The sequence below is a fragment of the Volvox carteri genome (assembly GCF_000143455.1).
Source record: "Volvox carteri f. nagariensis unplaced genomic scaffold VOLCAscaffold_85, whole genome shotgun sequence".
NCBI lineage: Eukaryota > Viridiplantae > Chlorophyta > Chlorophyceae > Chlamydomonadales > Volvocaceae > Volvox > Volvox carteri.
Genome location: NW_003307628.1, coordinates 354,677 through 380,629, shown reverse-complemented (window position 1 = coordinate 380,629; position 25,953 = coordinate 354,677). Strand labels below are relative to the sequence as shown.

Below are 25,953 nucleotides of genomic sequence, written 5' to 3'. Positions count from 1 at the left end.
CAACGAGGTCTTAGAACCGGCTTCTTACTTGAGGCCTATTGAGGCCGTACAGCGGATGGGGCTAAGCGGAGTTGTCGGCTTAAAAAATATTTCTTTTGAAAGGTTAAAGATTGTATCTCTTTGGGCATCCGCGGTGTCTTGTAACTCTGTAGAGTATTTCCCTAGGTTACCGTGGTCGTCAACTATGGCCACAACGCAGCGCTCGTGCACTGCCACCGCCCGGGCGGGCACTACCGCAAGCCTGGTCGCTGCCCGGCCAATTGCTCATCATCTTTGCTTCCAGCGCCATGTTGCCCGCACGGCTGGCCGGCAGCAGCGCGCCGTGGCTGGCCGCGCGATGCCCCAGGTGCGGCTGTGCCCTAACCGAGCACCTCTTCCACTCAAGATTATGTTCTGTATGATAATATTTACTATGCAATATGCAGATCGTTGCCGCTGCTGCTGTCGACGCTGTTGTTGAGGAGCCCAAAAAGCTGCCCCTTGGCTTCCATCGGTGGGCATGATTGCTTTGCTCCGCTGTCAATATTAAGTCGTTTACAGACGTTGTTTGAAACTCCTTTTTGTAGTTACGAGACCATGATGATTTTGAAGCCGTCTCTCAGCGACGAGGAGAGGTGCGGCCTATGAGGAGGGCTGGGCCTATGAATTTACTGGGGGAAGAAGTTTCGGGGACCTGGCAATTGATGGTTGCGGATTTGCGTGCCCTCCGCACAGGGACCGGGAGCTGGCTAAGTTCGAGGCGTACCTGAACAAGCAGGAGTGCTATGAGATCAATGCCCTTGTGAGGGGGCGGAGCAAACTGGCGTACCCTATTAAGAAGTGAGTGTTCTCGCATGCGGGTGGGCGACATGGTTTGGCGTAGACGGTTGCGCAGGACGTTGTCTACCCTGTCATGCCTTGTATAACGCCCCTTTGCGTTTTTTTTGCGTCCCCAGGGAATGGGAGGGGATTTACGTCCTTTACTCTTACGTTGCCAGCCGCCAGACCGGCCGTGCTGTTCAGCTGCTCCTATCAAACCCGGAGGCCGGTGCGGAGGACACGGTGCTGCGGCATATTACTCTGTGCAAGCAGTAACGAGGTTGGCATGGATAATGTGGAATGAAGGCGTTACATAGTATGGACATACCACCTATTTCTGGAAATCGGGTTTTGACATGACCGATCGTGCAGGTGGCAGTAGAAGTGGGTGGCAAAGGAGAAGGCGTAGATCGGATTTGTGTAAGTGGTGCAGTCGATCGTTAGGATTTGCGATGCTGCATTCTTGTCCGAGATGAAGGGTCTTGTATTTGCTGGCTTGGTAATACAAGCGGTTTTTTGGCAGCTACAGTTGTCCTGGTTTTTTTCCTTGTTGCTATCGTCTCGAGGTGGGGTGTCTTTCGGCAGCGTGGATTGTGTGTCCGCCCCTTCGTCGACATAGTGTCGAGAGCTTGTAAACCCTTGGTCGTGTTTATGCTAAAATATTACAGCGCCTGTCCAAACATTTGCACCAGTTTCCCTCGGACGGCGTCGGGAACGTCACCAAAAACCACTTCCCAGCGGCCCAAGGCCACGAGATTCGCCTTGTACAGTTGCAATATCTGCGCCATCTCGTTTCGAAGCCCCTCACAACCAACCCGCCGCCATGAGGCGAACGCTGAGCACAGCATTGGAAACGCCGGCAAGGCAGCCTCCGGATTCATGCGGACAAGCCTGCACGGGATAAAGATTGACGTGGCGATGCTCAATCGTGTGGTAGCATTCAACCGGAAAACAGTGTTTGAAGAGCTTCAAAGTGCAGTTCCCATCGTAAACCAGGAATGGCAATGCCTGCCCTTACCTGCACAGACCGAGAAAAGCGTGCTCCTTCTCAGTGCCATCCCGGATGTTGCGAAGTTGTGTACACCACGGAAGCGCGAAATGCCCAAGGTGCGGAGCCAGCTGGTCGGCGCATCGCCAGGCGGTGCGGCCGAGGGTGATGGAGCAGTTTTCCAATATAGAGGGCGGCATACGACCCGGACCCGTGTAAGACAGGATCGAGGCGACACGGTGCGCAATGGCCTCTGCGAACGACAGGATGACAACGCGGTTGAAAAAGCGAAACATGATCGTCGTAAACGGGCGATGGCCTGGCGTGTGCGCGAGCAGCCAGTGTTCACCCGTCACTGACGTGGCCCCCTATGGCGGCCATAGGTGCACCGAACAGCAGTGTCCAGATCTGCCTGCAAAGCTCACCTGCATGCGGGACGATGCGCTGGGTGTCGACCTTAACTATCACCTCGCCAAGCGACCAGCAGGCGTTGTTGGCCGCGGCCAGGTTAGCGTCCGTAATGCGCGGCAGCTCCAGCATCGTCAGCGAGCAGCTTACCAGCGGCTCTAGCACAGGAAGCAAGTGGGCCACGCACGCCGACGCCAGATCACCTATGAGCGCAAATGCGCTCTGTCGGATATCTGGGGACTGGTCCCTACAGTTGCACGGGAGAGGTGCCGCGTCTCAATATTGGGAAAGTGCAGTGATAGCAATAGAAGTAGGCCGGCTGAAGAAAGGGATGGGGACATTTTTGCCCCTGCATGCCCGGACCACTGGGGATTACTTGATCAACTCCATGAATACCTAATACCATCACGTCTGCGCCATGTAAACCCAAATCGTATACCCCGACACCTCAAGTCATGGGAATAGCCCAACAGCAGGTCCTGCAAGCCACTTACGAGCAGCATATCAGTAACATCTGCACAAGAGGACTTGCCGCGACAAGCGACTCGATGCTCGCCCGTAAGCCTTGCGCTAGCCCGCTGAGGACGTCCAGAGCCAGGACAACATAGTTAGGGTCATACTCAATACCCCCTCCGTTTGCGGTTGCTCCACCGGCGGCTGCAGCGGTTGATGCAGTTGCCTCAGCCCCTGGCTGCTGCTGCTGCTGCCCAGCGTGAATGTACGCCCCGGCTAGCGCGATCGCCTTATCATACAAAGCTTTCGCGTAAACCTCCATTGCACGACCAATGTGCGGCGTCACGTTTGCTAGACACTCCATAGTCGCCAGCAAGTCCTGTGCCGTGGTAGGCGATTGCGATTTTTGAAAATGCGCGGTTACAATGCGCCATCTAGGTATTGGGCCGCCATAAGACTGCTGCCCAAGCTTTGCCACAACTCTTACATGACAAGGCGGATCAAATTGCATGCTGTGGGGAATCTTTACCACCAGTGCGGGTTTCGCAGCCTAAGCACAGTTGATGTGCGTTGCAACCAGGGGTTTTGCGCACCTGGTCCTGGCATCAACCCAACCCATTCGCACCTTGTCCGCAAGAGGAGCAGATGTGAACTTATGCACAAGGGGCGGCAGAACGATACCCGCGATCGCTGGGTCGGACATACGCGACCCCAGAACCCGCGCCGTGCACGCCAGCGCATCGTATGTAACTACGACGCCACGTCGAGTATAGCGGGTAAGTGCGGCAGCAAGGGCCTCCAAGATTGCCTGCGGCAGTGCAAAAGTTGAATGCAATAACGATTACAATCATCTAACAATAAGGACAGGTTGTTCCAGCAGGTCAGTATTTTTCAGTAATGTTTTGCATAAATAAAAAATTAAAACTCTATGCCCTCGACGCACGCCAGCGCTGCCTGGACCGCACTCAAAGAGAAAGACTAAAGCTGTGCAATAGCTCCCGCGGCAACCACCCGCGCGATAAAGCACTGTCCGAGATACCACGTGGTGCGTGCTGATGACATTGCTGGCTTAATCGACCTTGTTACTGCACGCTCTGTGCGCACCTTGGTGTAAGGCTCCAAGAGGTTATCAGGGTTTTGGTGCCCTTCACCAGCAGCCTCTACAATGACAGCCAGCGAGCTGACCGCTGCGGCTTGCACGAACTTGTTGTTATCGCCCATGCTTCGAAGAACGCCAGCCATGACTTCGTTGAGCAGCGGCCTGCCAGCCTGCCCGCGGTCCACCACTCCTAAAATAGTGGCATAACAGCGTTAGGCGAAGGCCGTGCTTGCAGTGGTATCGGAACCATGCCAAGGGTCACCGTGCTATTGACATGTTGCACGTCACTGTAGCAACTTATAATTGACCACACAAACCATGTAGACATCCAGAACCCCGCACGTGCACACATTTGGAAGAGGGTATTGCATTACTCGGGTACTCAGCTATAAGGCAAAGTGTAATGTGCACTACCATGCGTCCATGTCACACTTCAACGTACGTGAGGATGTCCTCCAATCGCACTCACCCTGGAAGAGCCAATGGCTATACCGCCCTAACGTCCAGCACGTAATAATCCGCACCATGGGCCGTGCATCTTGCAGAGCGGGCAGCAGCATGTGGATCATACCCTCCAGGTATGGCTGCAGACCCGCGTGACAGCCGTGGCAGACCGCACCCAGCGCCAAGATGGCGGACTCCCGAGATCGCCAGTTGGTGTCCTGCGAAGCGGGAAGCAAGCGCGGCCTCCGGTCTCTGCCGAACCAATCAAGCAAACTGCCGCGGCGGGGTAGACCGCGCTTTCTGTAACCCAACCGCGTATAGAAAAATCCCGAAACTTAAGAGCCGCCTGGCGCTTGCCATTTGTAACCAACGACGCGCATCTACTTTCAGCTGCAGCAATTTCCTTCAACCTTACCTCCCATTTATGATGCGTAAAAGCCGAATGTATAAAACAAAGTGACTTGCATGGTAGTATATGCGCCAAGCTCCCCTCAACAGCGCACAGAAGCCATGCCCACCTGTAGCCGCTGCTGAACGATAGGAAGCAACACCGGCAGCAAGTCATCCCCAAAATTATTGGACAGCATGTCAAGCGCCTCTGCGCTGCATTTCCGAAGATTCCAGGCACTGAACATCTCATCGTCGTCATCCGCCCCGTTATCGCCGCCCGCGGCATCATCTCCGCCATCGGCTTCACCCGCGGAGGGCCCATGCTCCCTGCAATGAAAGCCATCGCAGGGATTATCCTTAAGCAACGGCTCCATATTCTACTGCATTCTGCCATGCAAATCAGCAGGGCAGGTCCCGTAAGCCGACCTTGTAGCGACGTGGCGTCAAGCAATGAAAATTCTTCCGGCGGAAAGCAAGAGCCGCATTGGTCTTTGACCCGGCGAACGTACGACTGACATGCAGCATTGAGCTGTTGCACACACCGACCTGGTCCGAGGCATGAACGGCTTGACGTCCTGGTCGCGGTCCTCCTTCTGAGTGGGCGCACTTTCAGCGGCCTCCGCCTCTGCCACTTCATCGTCATACTCGTCGAACACCTGCCGTTTACGGTGTTGTGTGAGCGGGAACACAACGACAATAAAGACGCAGCTGCAAAGCAGACGCAAGAAAGGCAGGGCTGCTAGCCAGCATATGTACCTAAATACTACCAGACATGGTTACCCCAGCCACTCCTCCCATCAGCACGGCCACGGAACTAACAAATGCCAAACGTTTTAAGCTTTCGCGCCGACGTTCTCAGGACTGCAGCAGGACTGCTACGTCAACAAAAGCTGGAAGGCCGCGCCGTTCTACAACTTCCCAATGGACCGCTGCTTCCTAATTTGGGTTATCAACATCAAGGCCTGTTCCATAAAAGCCCTTTAGACAGCAGACCCCACGGCCGCGATCCTTGCCATGACTCGAAGCCGACAACTCGCTTACCATATTTTTAAGCAGGACCGGTATAAGCCGTGCCAAGTACGGCCTCAGAAGCCCGGGGTCCAGTTGCAGGTCCAGGTACGCCGTCCAGAACTCCGCCGCCGCCAGCGCTACCGCCGGATCCGAGTGCTCATTGGACGCCAGCATGTACTCCACCAACTGGGCCATGAAGGGCACCAGCTTGTCCGCCAGAGTGGTCGTGCTTGCCACCAGTCCCGACACCACCTCCTTGCGCACACGGTTGGAGGAGTCGTTTGCCAGCGCAAACAAGCCCTGCAGGTAGCTGTACTCGAACAGTACAGCGCAGTTTCGGAATGGCAGTGTACGCGGCGATCAGGAGACGGCAAGGGCTAAGCTGATGAGAGGTGTGCCCTGACGCAGCGAAGAACCCAGTGAACACTCGTAGCAAAAGTGAGCGTAGTGGGGACTGTTGGGACATGCGGCTAAGAGCTGGGCTTAAGGGATACATGGAGCCGTGGCAATAGGCTATGGTAGGCGTGCTTCCCCTCTTCGGTCCAAGTGCCTCGCAGATGCCTCTGCCATACTGCCAATCCAATAGCTTGGGCATATCGACGATCTCGCAGAGCAGCAGGTCCTCCAGCAAATTGCCATGTTATTCAAGCATGCGGCACGTGCCGTGTAATCAAAGGCGCTTTAAGAAATCACTCACGCCAAAGCAGTGCACGATTAGGGTTGCAACCCTGCCAAATGCATAATTCACGCATGGGCACATAATTCTTGCTGGAACATGCAACTTTGGGCCTGCCGCCTTACCCGTCTACATTGTCCTGCAGCCCCTTCGGCATGTGCGGCGCCATGAGGTTCAGGCAGGCCACAGCCATGCACCTAACATCGTCAACTGGTGATCGCATCAGCTGCAGCAGGGGCGGGACCAGAAGGCTGCTAGCCAGCGCCCCGCCAGCGCCCGCCAGCTCCACCTCTATCTGGCTAGGATGATCCTCCAGAATCTGCGTGTGGAAAACGGCGAACCCCCGAGACAACTTTAAAAGCTCACATACGCCGCTTACAAACGTACTGGTCTCCCCCGTCTCAGGGGCCCGTTGCAAAAGGACCGTCGCAGGGACCTGTTGCGAGTAACAGACCCTACCTTGACCTAGCAAAATCAGGCATACCATAATTGGCAGTCAGTAGTCGCCAGCGCTGAGGCAAGATAAATGATAATAAATCATGCAAAACGCAGCGTTAACATGAAGCGTTAAAGGAGTGCATTGAGCCAGTGAACAGCCGCCGTGCTGCATCCGTCCTAAAGCCATTCAAATTTGCTCAGGATTTGGCATCCTTTACGTTGCCCTAAATCCTACGGCTGTGCGGCTGAGGGCAAACTGCCACGCAGGCGCCCACGCCTACGTGGTACCTTGTATAGTGTGTCTAGGGCACCATCCAACACGTTTGCGTCCTCGGCCTGCAGGCAGTGAGGTAATGCCGCTGCGAGCTCCGGCCATTCGTCCAAGCCGCCAAGTCCCGTGATAACGGAAGCAATTGTGCCGGAAGTATGGCGCAGCTGCCGGTTTACATGGCCCAATAGCGGCAGAAGAGCCCCCTGCAGACAATCATAGCATGACTGAAGCGTTGGGTGGGGAGAGGACCTGATTGCGCTTCTATGCCCTTCTATACACCCATTACTACACATGCTAGCCTAATAACCTGAAGCTAAAAGCAAAGTGCTATGTGATATCTGCGCAAAGGGAATATAATACATCGCACGCAATCCCACGGCATCGCTGGGTGCTGCCCGAGTTCGGCGGACAAGAAAAGGGCACCTCCAATCCATAACTCCCTCCAAACCCCACAGGGTGTTCTATCATGCATTCAAAACCGGCCCCTATTGCACACGCTCCCCATCGCTCCCCATCGGCTTCGGGTTCAATCCATCCCATGATGTGGACTGCGATTGGTATCCGCACCTATCAGCCCCGTCTAAGTAGGTAGTATGTTCGTTGAGCCCTGTGGAAACTGGCAACATGTCCCCTGTATACCAGCACTGCATCGCCGTTGCTGCATCGCCGTTACAGATCCCAATAAACAAGGGGTGTGAGAGCACGCGACAACCTGCCTTGATAAATGCCTTGAATTCCGCTGGGAGATCCTTATATTGCTTGCTAAGGTTATTCTTAAGCAGCAATCCTGCGCTCTGGCGCACCTGCGTGTTGGACACGTCGGGGGGCGTCTAGTTAACACGGCGCTGGACCGGGGAGACCCGCGGTGCCATACCTCCACAGGCAGCTGCTCCCCTGTCGCGAAGATGAAGGCCAGGTAATTATTAAAGTCGGGATATGCTCTATAGCCCTCAAGCTGCTGGAACACCTGCAATCATACATGTTTTGTGCCTTGGAAAGTTGTCGATCCAGACCCACGAGTGCGACACCCAGCAGAATCGCAAGCGAAGTACCACGCTGGTGACATCAGAAGGCTAACCTTGCTCTGATTGGTCCCAGGCTGCTGGTAAAGGGTCAGTAAATTGACTAGCTGAAGCACACCGTCCTGGGTCGGCTGCCAGGCTGCGGCAGCCATGATGCTAACGTGCAACTCAAATCAACGCCTCGCGATTAACATGCTTATTGGTGTTAATGGGACACAGCAAAATCCTCAACGGCTAGACGATGCCTGAGTCATTTCTAGCCCACTATGCTAACCTCAGGCATGCGGGAGCTAGCCAAATCCATACAGAACACTTTGCCTAAAGAAAATCAAAGTAAGGGACTGGGTAACGATACGTTTTTTGGGGCAACGTACGATCCAGGTAGTACTCGGACATTGCAGAGCGATGCCGCATCTTTTTATCGTAATCATCAGTTTAACCATAACGCGTATGTGCTTTGAGCTTTTGAGACTGGCATGGTGAGTTCGTGCACTTCACTATTTTAACTCTACCTCCTAGTCACGCGCCCAGTGGCTCATAAACGAGAAGATGTGCTACCGGATGATATGCATTCTTGAGCGCCATTTTATTGAGTAACAAAGAAAGACGTATACCTTCCTCTATATGACTTTAGGATGCAAGCTATTTTTACGACTATCTTTGCTGTTTCAAGCCTTGTCTACGTGTATATGCTCCTACATCCTATTTTAACGTAACGGCAGAGGCCGGCATGATCCAGTGGCGAAAGCTGATGGTCACTACGTTAGCCTGCGAAAAATCGACATGAAAGGAGTCCATCAAAGAGGCAGGAAATACGTGCAGAACATGCGATGCAACGTGTGGTGTGCAGATTAGCAGGAGTTTCAGGTCCGTATCAGCGGGCATATCCGACCAAAGTTTTAAAGTAGGAAGCCCCTGCATGAGGCATCTTCTCGGTTGCGGGACATGTGGATTCATGCCACGGGAAAGGGATTTTCCCCCCAACTGTCCCGATGGCTCACATTCGTCTGGCTCTTTCTGGCTGGCTGGCTCTGGAAAATACTGTCCCTGTGGATTAGTGGGAGCCAGCAATGGCAGCTGGGGCAGTTTTGAAGCCCGGGCTCCTCACCTGTCCACCAGTCAAAACCAAATGAATGGTGCTCTATTAATGGCAGCGGTACCTGCTGGCTTAATAAATTTCAAAATCCTTATCGTCGTTCAATTCTACAACTTTAGTGGGTATTTAGACACATGGGCGAGGATAACGTTACACAAGCCTCGGCTTGGACCAGGATTAGGGCGTCCCCATCGCCTTTAAGAAAAGACGGCATTGTATTTGGAAATAGGAACCTCTGCTGGCTGTGCGACGTGAAGCTCGTCAAGCATATGCTCAATTCGGTCCTCAAGGCACAACACCGGGCCTGCACTCGGTGCCAGCTGTGCACAAGCTATCGGCACTAAAATCCAAAGTAAGAACCAGCTGTGACATTCTCCCGGTGTTACTTAGCACCGTATCAATGGGCTCCAAGGGAAAGTGACGTAGAGTAGGGAGTTGTCATACACGTTACACGCTGGCGGACTGGTGATTGCATCCGGCAAGCCAGCGAAAAAAAATTACTTTTGTTTATATGATTGGCAGCGTTTTTCATGTGTCAACTCGTAGCTAGGGTCCAGGAATCCGGGTTCATTGGGCCTGACTGGCCCAACTAGGCTAAGTGACATGCTGTTATTCCGCCTTGGAAATGAACCCATTCGTTGCACGTGCGGTACATGGTGAGAATCTAAGGTTGCGTCATTGCTTACAGCGTGAACATGCCATCAGAGAACTGATTCCAACTTTCTGCAGAAGGACATCCGATACAAGACGGCAGCTCGCAGAACCATTGTTCCATCACCGCATCCCAAAGGAGAACTTAGTCAAACAGCGAGAAGCCCATATCCTCCTCCTCAGAGGGCTCCTCCTTCTTCGGTTCCTCCTTGGCAGCCGGGGCAGCGGCGGCCGCGCCAGCAGCCGGGGCAGCCGCGGCGGCGAACTTGGACGGGTCCGCAAGGTAATCCTTGACCTGTACGACACACGGAACCAAACATTGTCATGTAAGGCCGCCACAGGCAGTTGCAGGTGCTTAGAAAACGTATACAGAAATGCAGATCACAACAACCACGCCTAGACTTACGTAGCCATAGGCAAAAAACAGACCAATAACCAACGATGTCATGCAAACCCCTTTCCTCACCTTCTGAGCCAGCGGGAAGGTGTAGTCGGTCTCGAGAGCAATGGCCAGCACGTTCTTGTAGCCGTCGATGATGACGTGAGGGGCAGCGACCAGAGTGGGGTACCTGGCACCCAGGGACAGAGCTGACACCTCGCGGATGGCGGTCATGACCGAAGACAGAATATCCTCGTCCGTGATCTCCATGACCTTGGGGTCGTACACAGCACCCGACTCGATCACCTGCGGACGCCGCAAGACGAAGGGAACGGTGAAGCAGAGTGCGCACGCGTAGATGGAGGCCATGCTATCAGGAACCACTTTTTGGTTCATATTGCTCGCCATCGTGGCCCAGACAGCCTACCACCCCCACGCTGTGGACGCAAGCAGCAACTTCCAACTATTTCCAAGATTTTCAAACCATTGCATTTTCCAGTATGGTGTACCTTGAGGATCTGCAGGCCGTACTTGAAGGGCTTGATCCCCAGCTTGGCCAGCAGGGTAGCCTGAGACGCGCCAACACGGTCACCAGTCTTCACGACGACCACGTCAGACACAATCTCAATTGTACCCTTGTTAATCTTCGTGGCAATGCCCAGGGCCTGGAAGAACGACGTCTGGGAAGGATCCATGCCGGTACCGCCGGCCTTAATGACGACGTCCTCGTTAGCGGTGGCGCCCACGCGAGCTGGGGCACCGACCTTGTACTTGGCAATCTCATCTTTGACCTGTGGAAACAATTCGGAAATTGGACAAAGCTCCAAGTTCGGTTGAGCAGCATTGTGTGTATGCACGTGCGCCGCGAAGAATTCAAACAGGGTAGCAGTAAGCACTCACCTGGCTGAGGTCGCCATTGGTGAACACGATGCCGACGTTGCCCTCCAGCAGGCCTTTCTTGCCAGGCTTCACGAGGCACTCCCAGCGGTGGTCGCCGGTCTCCTCCAGGTACTTCTCAACGCAATACCGCATCATCGTGTTCTTGCCCATCAGGATGACGCTGTTGGGGCGAAGAGCCTACAAGGCAGGCCACGCGACATTCGCCCACCAAGAAAATCGGTGAGGGGAGAGGGGAGTCCTAATGCAAGGCGAATGTCATCCGTTCTCCTCCCCAGGTAATCCACTTCATACCCATCGACGTCTGTGTCTTGCACAACAGTAACCGTGAAGATTGGTTCACGCCTTTGGTTCACGAACTGAATACAGTTGGAGGAGGGCCAACGCGGAGAACATAGAGCAGAGTTAGTCCCTACCTTGCGGATGTCCATGAACTGCTTGGAGCCCACATTGTCCGCGTTAACAATGAACGCCTTGTCATAAGTCTGCAGATACTGCGCCAGGCGCTTGCGATACTGCAAGGGCCAAGCACAACAGAAGCGAAGATGCTGAATGCAACTTGTCCACCATTTGGTAAAGCAGCCGCAAGGTGATCTCCCAATGGTTGCGAACTTACATCCTTCTTCTTCTGGGAAACACGCTCCTCGGCCACCATTTTTTCTGCACGGACGGAAAAAGCGCCGCCGCGCCCAAGTTAAGGACCTTCAACGACTCCGAACCTTAAGTAACTAGTTTCTCTTGTTCCATTTGGCCAGCTGTATGATGCATACGGTGGAGCGTCCCAAATCTACAAGCTTGGCTTATACAGAAACAGAAGCGTACCTTAGCTTTCGCTACTGTAGGACCAAACCGGGTCTTCACCGGCAGGCAGTTTTAACCTATCAGTAGAAAGAGAAAGAAAACCTGCAGAGCAGCTCCCAAAGAAGGAGCCGCCATTGTACGACATCAAAAAATTTACACGGCCTGACGAAGCACGGCTTGACCTGACGAGAACTCCCCAAAGCGCTATATGTGGGGTTTCCAACGCTTCCTTTGTGGTAGTTGCACATGATAACATGTGAAAACACAGACGGCGTTAGCCCATTCCTGAGCAACTAGCCTATCAAATCCTTTCCTCCAAAGGTGCTACACATTTGGCATCTCTGATTATTTGGTTGAGTGAGCACTCCAATGCACGCTTCCAATAGACAAGAACATCTTTATGTGGGTCTCTCAGTCTCTGAAGCTTTTAGTTTCATCAATGGCGATAAAGATGCGAAATCCTCGCGGTGGACGGCATTGCTGGCTCGCAGATAGGTGCAAATTATTAGACATGCTTTCTCTTGCAAACCTGACATCCCAGTGGAAAGCAACATATCTGTGATTATGCAACAAACTAGGATAAGAAAACAAATTGCAAAATGCATGAAGACCCTTTGACCGTACAACATTTGGCACACTTTCCTTTCCTCGACTTCACCAAACATTATGCTGCAGTTTTATTGCTATTTGTTAGAATCACTTTTTATCCGCGAATCCACAATCTTGTGAAACATGCCATATCCATTTCGGGGTGTTGATCGGAGCTGCTAGTTGGAAAACAAGTATCGTTTACCACGCGCCAACGAAAACCATGTTGTGGATCATGCAAGCTCGCTTTTGGTTCACCGTTCCTACTGTGTACCTACTGTTTTCGACACTTTCTCGTTACGTTCATGCTGCGGACGGTAATGGGGTTCACATCGCTTACCTCACAGACTGCACTATGTACAGCGACTGGCAAACAGTGGGTATGGTTTTCAGCTACAAACGATCACGTCAGCCTCTGGACTCACAGCTGACGCGAATTATGTGTTGCACGGATGAGGAGCGGAAACGCTACAACGAGCAGCTTTTGTCCATTGTCCAGACACACGTCGCGCCTTCGTTTGCCCATAATGAGAAAACGGACGATTGGGTACGCAAATATGCGTGTGAGCGTGCGCTAACTGTTCGCTAGTGGGCAAGCTGATCCTTTGTGTTTTCCTTATGGAGCATGCTTTCAAGTTGAACGGGGAGGAGCTTATGAGTGATCGGGTTATTAGGGGGAAATGCCGACAGGGTCGCTAGGGCATAATGGAAGGATCTGGGGTTTTGCTGAATGACTGTGAAGGACGTCATTTACGAAGACCTTGGCAGCGCGATGGGGTTCCAGTAAACATGCCCGATCCAACCAGGGCCGTTTCTGGTGTACATGAATTGCACGTTGTTTGTGTTCGGATCGCGGAGGAACCTTATTGCCTGCTAGCGCCTGAACCTACTTGTTACCAATGCAACGACTTCCATATGCACGCAGTATGCTGCGTACAATAAGCCAGGTGCTGTTTATGACTGGCTCAAGCACGTCACTCCGAAGGAGGACTGGGTCCTGGTAGGTGCGCTAACGTATGGTTCTGCCGGTTGGCGTCACCCGTGAATCCCTGACGGTCAACTGCCCTCAACCAAGGGGTGGCAAAGCCGAACTTGTCGCCTTTGGCGATGGAAAGGGCAACGCCGATTTGGGCTTATTTAGGTATAGAGATGGGGCACGCGCCACGAACATCGCCATGCACCTGCTTAATATCGCGCGACACTGCGGTTCACCCAATCTTGTCTTGACAGTGCTTTGCATGTCTACACTGCGCGCCTTAACGCTGGGGCAGGTGCTGGATTCGGACATGTATCTCCGCAAGCCCTTCTACCCACAATTTTTTAATGCCACACGCGGCTGGTGCGTTTCGGCCGATTACACCTATATGATTGGGGTTAACAATGAGCTGGCGGTTAGGCACATACCGGAGATTGAGCCACGGAATGATGAGCTGGCGGGACCGGTGGGCCGTCGCGGCGACCAGGTAAGCTACGAGGGAAGGAGATTCGTAAGATGTTTGGAGAGGGCTTGCATCACCATTCCTTGGGTTTGGAATGCTGTTGACCACGGCCGCTTACGGCATATCCTTGCTAGTGGCAGCCTGCTGTAGCCTGTCAGGTTTCCATAGTTGTGTGGTTGCCTGACTGTGAAAGAAATCTTCGTACATTCTACATGGGGTATAACATCTACAGGTGCAACGTGGTTGATCTCCGAGGTGTCCTGCTCTTCGAGGTTCCGGTTGCATACAACTGCATAACGCAGGCGTGAGCTGATGTGTTGTTGCTAGGACCATCCAGAGCACTATGACTATGCCAAGACTAACAAGCTGACTCCCTCAGGTTGGTGGGTTCTTCTTCATGCATCGTGACGATCTCAGTCGCGTGGCTCCCTTATGGCTCAAGTATACTGAGGACGTGCGTGAGGACCCGGAGGTAGGCCGATACGAGCCAAGCGCCGAGGGCGGCAGCTGGGCCAATGTATATGAGGCTGCGTGTCGCACGGGAGAGTAGCTATGATTTCCTGCTTGGGATGCCGGTGTTGACACGTGTCGTACTAACACCGACTACAGTCCACGGATTCCAATACTGCGCCGCGATCTGGACCGGTTCGTACATGCTGACATGGCAGCCTTGCCATTGTGCAGCCATGCTGTCAGCTATCGTGCCTGCACATCTTGCTTAACCGTATCTGTGCAATCCGTTTTTGTGGTCACATCCTTTTCGGAGCACAGTACAAAGGACATGCTGTAAGCTGTATTACTGCTGCACGCACCCACCAGGCGTGGAGGTTGAGTGGTGACCAATATGTGGAGAAAGGTGGAAAGCCCTGGATTTCTGAGATGTACGGTTATGCGTTTGGAGCCGCCAAGGCCAACGTTTGGCATAAGTGGGACAAGCGCACAATGATGTACCCCACCTACAGGCCTACAGGTGGGCGTTGTAGGCGAGGTGCCCACTATGTCGACCTATTTTATAGATGCGCTTGTGTACACGGAAAGTGGGAATAAGCCCCTGAAGAGGACCCTTGGCTAAGCGAGCTGGGCACTGTGGATGCGTACGGCAACAATTGGCTGTCTTTACCTTACATTTGGATGCTCTAAGTTTAGTTGTTTCGTCAGTATAATTTAGGATAGAACCTTCACTGAAGTATACCGTAGTCGAAACTGCTTGAAAGGACCACCATTGATCTTGGTATGGGCAACCTAACGCCCTACGCACTCAAGGCTTGAATGAGCTTGAATGAGCTTTATAATTAAATAGGCGAGGAAAATGATGCGCTTTTTGCTCGGTGTTTTCTTGCTGTTGGTCTTCCAGCGGGGTGCGACCGCAGCATCGGAGCATCAGCCGGTGCATGTAGCTTTCCTGACCGACTGTGCTATGTATTCTGATTGGCAAAGTGTGGGCATGGCGTTCAGCTTTAAGATGTCAGGCCAACCTGGAAGTGTGATCCGGGTTATGTGTTGCTCGGAAAAGGACAGAAAGAACTACAACAAGGGTCTCTTAACAATGGTGGACACCTGGGTGGCACCAGATATGTCACGCAGTCCGCGAAACGGCGACCGGTATGTTGTAGCAAGTGTTGCAGGACACGTTGGTTTGCTACCAAGCGGGGTCTGGCTTATTTTGGCAGGTATGCCGCCTATAATAAACCTGAGGCGGTTCTTGATTGGCTTGACCACCAAGTTCCAAAGCACGAATATGTCTTGGTTTTGGACTCGGACATGGTGCTTCGTCGGCCTTTCTTCATTGAAGAGTTGAATCCTAAGAGGGGGCTGGCGATTGGAGCTCGGTATACCTACATGATTGGTGTGGCTAACGAGCTAGCAGTTCGTCATATTCCACACGTGCCTCCACGGAACGATACCCTTGCGGGACCCTATGGTCGCCGAGCTGACCAAGTGGGAGGTTTCTTCTTCATTCACAAGGATGACCTTAAAGCAATGTCCCATGACTGGTTGAAATTTTCAGAGGACGTACGGATGGATGACCAGGTGCTATTAAAGCTCAGTTACCCTGAGCCCTTCGGCCGCTACTGTGTTCGGCAGAGTCCCGGCTTACGCAGTTTTATTCGGCTGCTATCTTTTCCAGGCTTACCGTCTGTCCGGCGACGTGTACGCTGTCAATCCTGGTGACCGTCCTTGGATTTCAGAAATGTATGGTTATGCTTTTGGAGCAGCAAACCACAATGTCTGGCATAAGTGGGACACGTTTTCCATGATCTACCCTGGTTACGAGCCCCGGGGTAGGTCAGCTACAGCACTAAATGTGTGGTTACAGGAGCATAGGGGATGCAATCGTACCTTACCCCGCTGCCGTAAGCCGTGCGCTGATTAGTGACCCAATACGTCCATTAATAGGATATGCGGCGGCAGATGTAGACACTGATTCTGCTTGTACCCGCGTCCTCTGACAGAGGGTATCCCCAAGTTAATGCACTATGGACTCCTGTTTGAGGTTGGGAAAAACTACTCGTTCGATAAGCATTGGCACTACGACTTCGACGTCACAAAATGCCCGCCATGGGACCTGAAAGACCCCAAGCGCCGAAGCCAAGGTATCTTCCCGGAGCCGCCCCGTCCTAGCTCGCTTCCGAAGGTACGTTATGCATTGTGCCCTGACTTCCTTATCACTTGAGGCAGTTGTTGGGAACGTTGGGTTTATCGTATGGTAGTCAGAATGCTGCCGAAGCCAATAGCTCGTCCTCATTGTCACTAGGCTTGCATGTGGCCTTCTGGTTTGGTAGCAACCAGCTATTCATTCTTACTTGCAGGGCGACTTCCTGGGCTTTTACCGCGACCTCCTGGCCATTGAGACCCTGGCCACCTTAAATGCTGCGTTCTGTGATTACCACATTTCGCACTGCCCTCCTTCGGAGCAGCTGGTGACTGTGTGCAAAGAGGTATTTTGCGGGTTAATGTGGGGCCCCGAATACCAGAGGGGTTCACGGATTGCTCCGCAGTTGCACGAGCATATCCATTTTTCTGGCAGTATTTCTAAAATTAACGGTCGCTCGGATCTTCGGCTCGGTACACCAGATACCTGTCGCATTTCTGTAGTTGACCCTAGGTGGTCGTTCTTCAATAGCGCTGTTCATGAAGTTGTAGGGTCCGTTGGCCTTCACGGGGAAATTAAAGGTGTACTGCTTGATTCGTACCGTAACCTCCAGGTCTTCAGCCTTTATAATGAAGCTCGCGAGTACATAAAGGAAGCGGAATCGCATTACGACTGTCAGAACTTCCATGTAAGTAATCGCAACGCGTCCTGATGGATGAGTACGTGAGCCTACGGCCGCACGAATTCGTCTATGGGAGTGCAGCCCACACAGCTTCGCGCAGCCTCTTGAAAACCCCCCTGGCTGATGCTAGCTATGCGTAATTGGACGTGTCAGGGTCTCTTGACACGTTATCCCGTTGCGTACTGCAGCCCAAGTGCGAGGAGTGGGCCAAGACAGGCGAGTGTGATAAGAACCAGGGGTATATGACGGAGACCTGCCGTAAGGCATGCAACCGTTGCAGCCAGCAGAACATGTATTTTCCGGAAACAAGCACCAAGGTAGGTTGGACAGCGTTCTCATCCTGAAGTGTAATCCCTGGCGTGGTGACATCACGTCCAGCGTGTGATCTGTTGGGCCTTAGCTCAGGTGCAAAAGAATGTCTTCCGAAGGAATTGGTGTTTCCCCCTCTGGGTTTGTCACTAAAGTGTATGTCAACTCTTTGGTTATCCCATTTGGGTTGACTTAACCCTGCACTACATTCGGAACTGAATGTACGCAGCTCTTGGCGATATACTAATGACCAGGCTTGTTGCATTGACCGATGTAGGACCTGGAGGACAAGTTAGCAAAAATGGCCAAGGAGCTGCAGCCGCTAGCAGAAGACCCTGATCAGCAGAAAGGGGCAACCGGTGTATCACCAGCAGACAGCTCCAGTCCGGTTGTCGTTCCTAAGCAGGAGCAGCCAGTCGTGGTTGTACCGCGGAACATGAAGCCCACGGTGAGTGTGGTCAGTAGCGGGGCAGCTTGTTGTGGAGCGCATCATCACTGGAACAGGTGGAGTGCTATGCATTTGTTGGTCCATCCGTTACAGTGATGATGCCGCCCACCACAGTTAGTAAATGTTTGAATGTTTGAAACCATGTTCCTAATGAGCATGCACCGGATTTTTCGTTGCTGCAGGAACAGGCTTCACCGTTGCCCAGCCCTTCGCCTGTCCACTCGCCACCGCCCAGCCCGCCACCGCACTCACCCCCACCGAGCCGGCCACCACATTCACCACCACCAAGCCCGCCGCCATCATCGCCGCCGCCGAACCCACCGCCGCCTAGCCCACCTAAGGTCCAGAGCGAAAAACAGCTCCTGGTACGTTGTTACCGGTTATCTTTACCGCTGGCCGAGGTTAAGGATTGCGTGAAGGCTGCCAAGCAGGGTATTGCTTATGAGCCGAAGCAAACGACTGCCGGAGGCTCCCAAGCATCATCGGGGGAATCGGCGGATGGGGCTGAGGGCGTTGGGCAAAAAGACTTGACGCGTGTTGGCCGGGTCATTGAGCGTGACCTTGAAGACTTGACATTGACTCAGCAAGACGTCAAAAAAGGTGCGGCGCCTGTGCTGGACCCGCCGGTGGTTGGCCCCTCGTTGCACGCGCTGCTTGGTCGTCTCAACAAGTGGCAAGCGTTGCTGATTTGGCTCTTGGTGGTGGCTGCCTTCCTTGCTATCATGCCGCGAATCGCACGCCTACGGCGGCGCGCTCGATCAGGAATGCGCACTGAGTAAGCAGCGGGATGTTTGGCGCTTTTATGAATGCGCTAGAATTTGACCGTAGCATTAAGACCATTTTTGGCGCCTCGTCCGATTAGAAAAAGGTTGGCTCGAGCCGCATGAGAACTGAGGCGAGGGGGTTAGTGCCTGACCAGGGCGTGGAAGATTGCGATTGCATCATTGACCCAGGCATATAGCTGACAGTTAGGATAATAGGTTGCAAAATGTCAGGCCGCGTCGAGTGGGAGGGTTATATTGGTTTCTTAACACGTGACCTTTCATCCTTCTTGGTGTGATGCTGCTTCCGTGTTCGGTTTGGTTCATGCAGCAGGTGACATTACCTAGCATGCAGTACGCGCCTGTAGCGGCAGGGCAATAGGAGTAATGCCGGTGTACCTAGTGTTAACAGCACAATGGTTGTGCAGTAGCTGCAAAATTGTCATTTATCACAACGACGATTGTCATTTATTATAGCGACGATTGACATTTATCCCAAATGGGCAACTGTCATGTATCCCTGAAGTCATCAAGCACCTGGCTGTGGCAAAGCTACAAGGGGTCTGTGCCCAGGTATCCAGCAATTCCAGCTCCCTACATGCAGAATGCCCTGGCCACAAAACATTTATGGTCAAGGATGCCGCAGTACCTCAAAAGCCAAGCATGGCTGGCCGCTATGTACAATCGGCAATAGCAAAGGCCTGTGACTGTTGTGCGCGCCATGAATCCTAGACCGCGAAATCCTTGCGGAACACACACGCGCCCATGAACGTCTCCCAAAAATGGCCTCATCCACAACCCCTGGTAACGAACACCGGTTGCCAAGTTTTGTCCCGGCTTTTGCCCACTTACCTACAGGCGACACGGCTGAACTGCTCTCAACATGACAGTGCCAATCTTAGCGCAGATACGCTTGTCCGAAATCGAAAGCCAACCGCAGCAGCGCACGTACGCACCACTTTGCTTCCTAAAACTCACTGCCCAGTTAAAAGCACTGCGGCTTTCCCGCCATCCATCATCGAGACCGATCAGCCGCCTCGGTCAGCTCCCTCACTACCGTATCTAGTTGCTCCTTGCGCCGCAACCACCACGCTAGCTTAGCAGGTTTCCGTACCCGGTGCGGCTTCGTGAGCTGCTCTGCTAAACTTTCCAGCGCCGCCCGCGTGACCACCAGGCGGTGATACTTAAGCACGTGGTAAACCGTAAGCTGCTCCGGCGCCAGCACCTCCATAACCATTCGCCCCTTGAGCCACTTGCGCAGCTGCACACCACCATCTCGGCCCGCTTCCCCGCTGTCTACCAACAGCCAGGTGGAGCCGAAGCTCCCCGCTGTTACGCGGGCAAGTCGCTGCTTTAACTCAGAGTAGTCCCGAACCCGGACCTGCTCGCCCAAAGCATTCACACTGTTGGAAGCGCTGCCGGCGCTGCTGGATCCCGAAGGTCCGGGAACCCGCAGAAAATTGTCCACGACAAAGAAACGACCCTCGTGGATCTTCGCAGTTATTGCACAACGCATGCCCAGTAGCCGCACGCTGCGAGGCAGCTTGTGTGCGTGGGAGCGCGGCAGCGGTGCATGCGACACGCCTCCGCCCTTCCACAGCGGTGAGCGGATCGATCCCTGCCGCGCACGACCGGTCTTCTTTTGCGGCCGCGGTTTGCGGCCGCCGCCGCTCACCTCACCGCGCCGCTTCGCCTTGTGCGTGCCCTGCTGCCATTTTGCGCGCAAGTAGCGGACAACCCTGTGCAGGATGTCTAAACGCACGGGTACATTGAATGCTACGCCAGGCAGGCGGACAAGCCCCAGGGGCTGCTCGTCCATGGAGTACACCACAGCTTCTCTGTCCTTCCAGTATTCCACAGCGAATGGGTATCGTATCGTTAATGGACTGCTGCCAGTTGTGGGCGGGTGAGGCGAGAGCGCTTCATCATCGGCGTCACGCAAAACGGGGACAAGGGCCGCGTTGCCGGGAGGAGCACTAGGTGAGAGGGAAGAGGATCCGAGAGAGGCTGCGTGCCGCTGTGGCTGCAGGCTGGACGGCAACAACGAGAGAGGAGTTGCTGGCGCTGTGCCGAGGATAAGATGTGACATGGAGTCTCCCTGCCTGCTCCATGACGCGGCTGCTACTAAGGTGCCCTGGCGCCAAGCCGCTGATGCACCAAAGGCATGCAGTGCGCCCGCCAGCAGCATGGTGCCTGCGGCTTCAATAATAAATAACACCAGCTACAATAATTAAGAGTCCAAATTACGGAATTCCCTGTAGATGCGCTCGGCTTTTGCACATTGTTACGCAGCGCAAAAAAAATCACAGTTGATGGCTTTAGTTTCCAAACTCCCATTAACATGTTCCGCCTTTAGGCAGGAGAAATCACCTTCCTTTACAGGTTGTCGGTCGTGTACTGCATATAACCACCTGGCAACAACGACCACTTGTCCGCTACAATTCCACGTCAAATTAGCCTTGCTAGACCAGGACAGGTCTTTACCATTTGAGATGTGCTAGGTGCTATACTTAACGATACACAGACATACTCACCTTTCAGGGCGCCGTCTCGTCATGTTGTCACGCCATGTCCGTGCACTGGGGCAAGCGCCGTTGATTATCCAGCCCCTGATACAATTGACTCGCAGTCTGACTGGTTGGGCAACAGTCGATCCCGAAAGGATGAGCGGCTCAGCACCTGCGGCATGCCTTAACCTAGGTAGGCGTTGGAGTTGACCCTCCTGGACCTGGCCTGGGATATCAGGCCCTGTGGTTATGTTTCGTGTTGAAACGAAACGGCAGCTCAGATGGTAACCCACGTGAGGAGTTGGACAGTTGGCGCACGCCTGCCAAAAGCGCCTGGGTGTGCATAGCTCCTTATTGTTACTGTTCCGTGCACTGCTTATCACGGATATGGCGTCGTACCCACGATCTACATTTAACTATGTACAATCCTCAGCAGCCTGCTTAGATGCTTCCACTGGTACACATTGGACCTTTCGCAGCGCCAGCTTGGCTGTAAGCCGTCCAGGCACATCCCGCGCCTCCTTCGACATCATAACCCACCCTCCAAAAGCACACCAAGCTAAGAACACCCCCCCTTCGTCCAGGGCATCCTCCTCCCCCTCCTCCGTTAGTCGGGATCCCTATCGCTTTATCCCGGCGTATCTAGCTGCCGATGATCCGACCACCTGACTCACCTCCACATCCTTTGCCTCCACATCTGCGCTGCTCAGTGGGCGGCCACTGGCTCCCCAGCGGCGCCTCCCGGCAGCTACCCGACCCCCTCAACGGGGAGCACTTCCTGCAGGTGCCCCACACGCAGCCGGACGAGATCGGGCCGTTCGTACAGTCCCTGCGTGCAGTGCCCAAGTCCGGGCTGCACAACCCGCTGAAAGATCCGCAGAGGCAGGCGGGGGGGGGGAAGGGGCCTCTGTGCTGGGGGGAGGAGGACGAGGCGGCGAGGATAGACACGCAACTTAAGAAGCGCCCCAGGGGTTAGGGGCTCGGGGTGTGTGTGTGGGGGGGGGGGTGAAAGTGATTTCACATCTGGCCGCAGTGTAGGACCATGCAGGTGCAGGCAGTGCTGGCAGTACTGCCATGATGCCATGATGTACATGCGGATGCGCGCCCCCAACCCCCCTAAACCCCGCTCGCTAGGACGTAGCACCAGAGCCCGCAGTGCTCCCTCCCTCCCGTCCTCCCTCCCTCCCGCCCTCCCCCCCTCCTGGCTATGCGGCCCCACCACGCCTCTCACTGCTGTTGCGGACAGCGGTGCTGCCGAATGAACGAGTGAACACAGTGCTGTCACGGGGGATCCCAATCGAAGGAACCTCAATGGGCGCATGAAGCCCACCCAACGCTGAAGGGGGCCAGGGGGACGAACCCGCAGGCAGGCGCTGAACCCCCTGGCTACTGGCCACCGGTGATGACGCTGCTGCCTATCGCTGCTCCTTTACTGTTGCCGCCTTGTCGCCCACAGGTACCTGCTGTACGGCGATGTGTCGTTCCGTGTGGCCGCCGAGTTGCGGCTGCCCGAGGTGGAGCAGTTCTTCGCCCGGCTGATTCAGCGTGTGGCCCCCAAGAGCCAGGTGCAGGCGCTGGGGGAGGTCCGGGTCACACGGAAGTTCTTCGAGAACTTCAGCGGGGACCAGGTGTGGTTTGGGGGCCCGGGAAACGGGGGCGGTGTGGACGTGTGGGCGCCACAACCGTACTCCAACGGTAACGGTTACAGCCGAAGCACTCTCCCCTAGCGGCGGGAGGAGAGGGGCGTGGGGGGTCCCCGCAGTCCCCTAATACTGATCGTCCCAGGGCGCGCGACCCACCCTGTTCTCTGACTCACGTAATCCACGATGATGAAGGAGCGCACGGTGGCTACGAAGGCCCTCAGTGTGTGTGGGGGGAAGGTGGGGGTGAATGGGAGGTGGGCGGAACATCGGGAGAGGGGATTGCGACTGCATGCCTGAGGGAGTGTATGTGCACACCTCGAAGACCAAACGCAAGCAGCAGGCAGCAGCGAGCCGACTGACCACGTCAAGCCCCCGTCCTCCTCCCTACGGGAACCATGTTGTGGCGGGGTGGAGACATGGGGTGGGGTAGGTGGCGCTCCAGGAGGGGTTCCTCGGGGGCCCTATGTCCCCTCCGAAGACCCCAGCTAGACCCCGTTATTATTCTCGTTATTATAGAAACCCCCCTACCCCCTACCCCCTTTCCCCCTCCCTCCTTCCCCAGGTTCGGTTCCTGGCCCGCGGCTTCACCAACCCCGGGGACCACAGCGGCCAGACCAGCAGCGGCAACCGCTGGCCGTACGGCCCCGTGGCCCTCATCACCCCCTTCAACTTCCCGTTGGAGATTCCCGCCCTGCAACTCATGGGGGCCCTATACATGGGCAACAAGCCGCTGCTACATGTGGACCAGCGTGTAGGCAGGGGGTGTAGGGGGGTGGGGGACTGGGGCCCGGGGGGGTCACGTGTGGGCAGCACTGGGTCGCGTGCTGACGGGGACAGGGGGAGGGAGGGAAGAGAATAGCGGGAGTGTGCACTTGTGAGAGGGAGAGAGGGAGGGAGGGTTGAGGATCCGGATTCTGGTTCGGAACCAGCGGTTGGAGTCCGGGAGAGGTCCGGGCGGAAAGGCATGTGTGGTTAACGTGTAAGGAAAGGAAAGGGCTGTGAGGCGGATGGATGGAAGTGGGCCGCACCCACTCCTCTTCCCCATCTCCCCCCCCCTTGCAGGTGAGTGTGGTGGCTGAGCAGCTGCTCCGACTGCTGCACCACTGCGGTATGCCCCCCGCTGATGTGGACTTGCTTCACGGCCCCGGGGCCACCGTGGGGGAGGTGCTGCGGGCGGCTCAGCCCAGGTCCACGTTGTTCACTGGCAGCCAGAGGGTGGCGGAGAGACTGGCGGTGGAGACACACGGCAAGGTAAGGTGAGGGTGGGAGGGGTGAGGGTGGGAGGGGTGAGGGGGGAAGAGGGGAGGGTGGGAGGGGTAAGGGTGGCAGGGGGGAGGGTGGGAGGGGGGAGGGTGCGAGGGAGAGGAGTAGAAATAGTAGCAGGCACCCCCTCCCCCGGGGGGTAAGAAAGGGGAAACGCCCTGCAGAGAAACAGGGGGCTCCGAGGCTGGGAAAACCCTCGGATGTGGCACATACAGGCCCACGTACACGCAGGGCAGTCCGGTCAGCGGAGGTACGTGTGTGAGGAGGAGAGAAGGGCATGTGTGGCCTTGTTCGTGCGACAACATATAGAGCGCTGGCCGCTGGCCCCACCCCTGCTTGAAGGCCCCATTAGCCCCCATCCGCCACCCCTCTCCTGGCGTCGCTTTTTGCGTGCCTCTCCTCTCCCATCTCTGCCCCCGGCCCCCCGTCTCTCCCCCTCCCTCCTGACACGTGGAGGTGTTTTTGGAGGACGCGGGTTTCGACTGGAAGATTCTGGGTCCCGACGTACGGGATTTGGACTACGTGGCCTGGCAGTGCGACCAGGACGCGTACGCCTGCTCCGGTCAGAAGTGCAGCGCCCAGTCCATGCTCTTCGCGCACAGGCAAGGGGCCCTGCTTGGGGGCGGGGCGGGGCGGGGCGGGGCGGGGCGGGGCGGGGTTGGGGCTGGGGCGGGGCGGGGGCGGGGCTGGGGCTGGGGCGGGGGTGGGGCGGGGCGGGAGGTAACGACGCGATGTGTCTAGGAGCTGCTCACTCACGTGCAAGTGTGTGCAGGAAGCGCCCGGGATGGTGGTTGTGATGGAGGAGGAGGAGGAGGAGACGGAGGGGCCGCGACCTCCTCTTTGTAGAAGTCAGGCTGCTACGAAGGTGCCGTGCGCGTGGCACACTCGCTCACTCACCTTTTTCTTCCCTGCTCCCCCGCAACCCCGGCTCCCCTCTCTCCCCCCCCCCCTAGCAACTGGATAGCTGCGGGCCTGCTGGACCGGCTCTCCTCGCTGGCCTCCCGCCGCCAGCTGTACGACCTCACGGTGGGCCCCGTCCTGAGCTGGACTACACGGGCCATGTTGGAGCACACGAACAAGCTGCTTGCCATTCCCGGTGGGCGGAGAAGGGGGGTGGTGGGGGTGAGGGTAAGGGGGGCCGTCCAGCACAAGAGACACGCAATCTTATCATTGATGACTCTGCTCAACTCGTCAGGTTCCGAACAACTACTGACAGGCAGACATACAAACAAACAAACACACACACGTGGCCCAGCAGGTGCCAAGCTGCTGTTCGGCGGCAAGCCCCTCAGCGGGCATTCCATTCCCGAGGTGTACGGCGCAGTGGAGCCCACTGCCGTATTCGTACCGCTGGACCAGATGCTGCTGCCCGAGTACTTCGACCTGGTGACCACGGAGGTGTTCGGTCCCTTCCAGGTGGCTCCGTGTGTGTGCGTGTGTGTACGGGTTGGTGTGGTTTTAACCCAAGGGTATCAGGGTTTTAAGGTTATAAACCTTAAATCCTAAAACCCCCACCCCCTTCCTGGCCCCTTCAGGTTGTTACCGAGTGGCGGGAGGGCCAGCTGCCCGCAGTCCTGGAGGCATGTGAGCGCATGAGCCACCACCTCACCGCGGCAGTGGTATCCAACGACATCAACTTCGTACAGCACGTGCTGGCCCACACAGTGAACGGAACCACCTACGCGGGCATCCGCGCCAGGACCACCGGTGGGATGGCGTGGAGGGGGGAAGGGGGAAGAGGGGGAAGGGCGGAGGGGGAAAAGACGAACCACGAGCGAGTGAAGGCGGAGAGGGGGTATGCGAGCGGTGGGGGCGGTTGACTCCGAAAGGTTCCTTTCTTGGAAAGGGAATTGGCAAGAAGGGGAGGAAAAAGGGAGGTGTAGGGGGAGGGGGAGGGA

General features: G+C 55.4%; 6 protein-coding genes across 6 annotated transcripts in view; 3 read left to right on the top strand and 3 right to left on the bottom strand.

The window, feature by feature from the left end:
• Window positions 1-103: 103 nt before the first annotated feature.
• Window positions 104-1,450, top strand: prpS6 (plastid/chloroplast ribosomal protein S6). Its single transcript, XM_002958078.1, has 5 exons — window positions 104-346; window positions 426-493; window positions 567-614; window positions 715-819; window positions 936-1,450. Exons 1-5 carry the CDS (start codon window positions 185-187, stop codon window positions 1,072-1,074), a joined length of 522 nt encoding a protein of 173 aa, XP_002958124.1. The 5' UTR covers window positions 104-184; the 3' UTR covers window positions 1,075-1,450.
• VOLCADRAFT_107966 (uncharacterized protein) lies at window positions 1,450-8,150 on the bottom strand (the record flags this gene model as incomplete). The annotated part of the gene is made up of 14 exons (XM_002958052.1): window positions 1,450-1,689; window positions 1,817-2,039; window positions 2,212-2,441; window positions 2,689-3,026; window positions 3,273-3,455; window positions 3,752-3,936; window positions 4,216-4,408; window positions 4,709-4,907; window positions 5,127-5,236; window positions 5,622-5,901; window positions 6,393-6,586; window positions 6,994-7,179; window positions 7,851-7,943; window positions 8,055-8,150. 14 exons carry the CDS (start codon window positions 8,148-8,150, stop codon window positions 1,461-1,463), a joined length of 2,739 nt encoding a protein of 912 aa, XP_002958098.1. The 3' UTR covers window positions 1,450-1,460.
• A 1,379-nt stretch (window positions 8,151-9,529) lies between these two features.
• VOLCADRAFT_84328 (uncharacterized protein) lies at window positions 9,530-11,906 on the bottom strand. Its single transcript, XM_002958051.1, has 7 exons — window positions 11,844-11,906; window positions 11,638-11,681; window positions 11,438-11,536; window positions 11,025-11,201; window positions 10,634-10,915; window positions 10,212-10,430; window positions 9,530-10,040 (listed from the first exon to the last, which is right to left on the bottom strand). The coding sequence occupies exons 2-7, from the start codon at window positions 11,674-11,676 to the stop codon at window positions 9,891-9,893; spliced, it is 966 nt and encodes a 321-aa protein (XP_002958097.1). The 5' UTR covers window positions 11,677-11,681; window positions 11,844-11,906; the 3' UTR covers window positions 9,530-9,890.
• Window positions 11,907-12,521: 615 nt separating this feature from the next.
• VOLCADRAFT_121680 (uncharacterized protein) lies at window positions 12,522-19,043 on the top strand. The gene is made up of 15 exons (XM_002958077.1): window positions 12,522-12,957; window positions 13,336-13,410; window positions 13,682-13,873; window positions 14,229-14,321; window positions 14,669-14,819; window positions 15,220-15,451; window positions 15,520-15,787; window positions 15,978-16,131; window positions 16,303-16,484; window positions 16,660-16,788; window positions 17,064-17,130; window positions 17,313-17,441; window positions 17,711-17,881; window positions 18,064-18,246; window positions 18,283-19,043. The coding sequence occupies exons 1-11, from the start codon at window positions 12,634-12,636 to the stop codon at window positions 17,070-17,072; spliced, it is 1,809 nt and encodes a 602-aa protein (XP_002958123.1). The 5' UTR covers window positions 12,522-12,633; the 3' UTR covers window positions 17,073-17,130; window positions 17,313-17,441; window positions 17,711-17,881; window positions 18,064-18,246; window positions 18,283-19,043.
• Window positions 19,044-19,657: 614 nt separating this feature from the next.
• On the bottom strand, window positions 19,658-20,731 carry mrpL4 (mitochondrial ribosomal protein L4; the record flags this gene model as incomplete). The annotated part of the gene is made up of 1 exon (XM_002958050.1): window positions 19,658-20,731. One exon carries the CDS (start codon window positions 20,729-20,731, stop codon window positions 19,658-19,660), a length of 1,074 nt encoding a protein of 357 aa, XP_002958096.1.
• A 466-nt stretch (window positions 20,732-21,197) lies between these two features.
• Window positions 21,198-25,953, top strand: part of ald1 (aldehyde dehydrogenase) — a gene marked incomplete at both ends in the record, with an annotated part of 5,212 nt that continues 456 nt past the window's right edge. Inside the window, 9 exons of the mRNA XM_002958076.1 lie at window positions 21,198-21,342; window positions 21,860-22,058; window positions 22,606-22,777; window positions 23,355-23,543; window positions 23,855-24,043; window positions 24,512-24,636; window positions 25,009-25,151; window positions 25,311-25,471; window positions 25,591-25,762. Of these exons, the coding sequence (XP_002958122.1) occupies window positions 21,198-21,342; window positions 21,860-22,058; window positions 22,606-22,777; window positions 23,355-23,543; window positions 23,855-24,043; window positions 24,512-24,636; window positions 25,009-25,151; window positions 25,311-25,471; window positions 25,591-25,762 (1,495 nt within the window). The remainder of the gene's footprint in view (window positions 21,343-21,859; window positions 22,059-22,605; window positions 22,778-23,354; window positions 23,544-23,854; window positions 24,044-24,511; window positions 24,637-25,008; window positions 25,152-25,310; window positions 25,472-25,590; window positions 25,763-25,953) is intronic.

Excerpts from the sequence above, each read along its gene's own strand:
- prpS6 (XM_002958078.1), top strand. The coding sequence starts at position 185 with ATGGCCACAACGCAGCGCTCGTGCACTGCCACCGCCCGGGCGGGCACT. Across the intron at positions 347-425 it reads CTGGCCGCGCGATGCCCCAG|ATCGTTGCCGCTGCTGCTGT; the intron begins GTGCGGCTGTGC and ends TGCAATATGCAG. Across the intron at positions 820-935 it reads CTGGCGTACCCTATTAAGAA|GGAATGGGAGGGGATTTACG; the intron begins GTGAGTGTTCTC and ends TTGCGTCCCCAG.
- VOLCADRAFT_84328 (XM_002958051.1), bottom strand. The coding sequence starts at position 11,676 with ATGGTGGCCGAGGAGCGTGTTTCCCAGAAGAAGAAGGAT. Across the intron at positions 11,537-11,637 it reads TTTCCCAGAAGAAGAAGGAT|TATCGCAAGCGCCTGGCGCA; the intron begins GTAAGTTCGCAA and ends TGGCCCTTGCAG. Across the intron at positions 10,916-11,024 it reads CCAATGGCGACCTCAGCCAG|GTCAAAGATGAGATTGCCAA; the intron begins GTGAGTGCTTAC and ends TTGTTTCCACAG.
- VOLCADRAFT_121680 (XM_002958077.1), top strand. The coding sequence starts at position 12,634 with ATGTTGTGGATCATGCAAGCTCGCTTTTGGTTCACCGTTCCTACTGTG. Across the intron at positions 13,411-13,681 it reads CGAAGGAGGACTGGGTCCTG|GTGCTGGATTCGGACATGTA; the intron begins GTAGGTGCGCTA and ends ACGCTGGGGCAG. Across the intron at positions 16,132-16,302 it reads CCCTGGTTACGAGCCCCGGG|AGGGTATCCCCAAGTTAATG; the intron begins GTAGGTCAGCTA and ends GTCCTCTGACAG.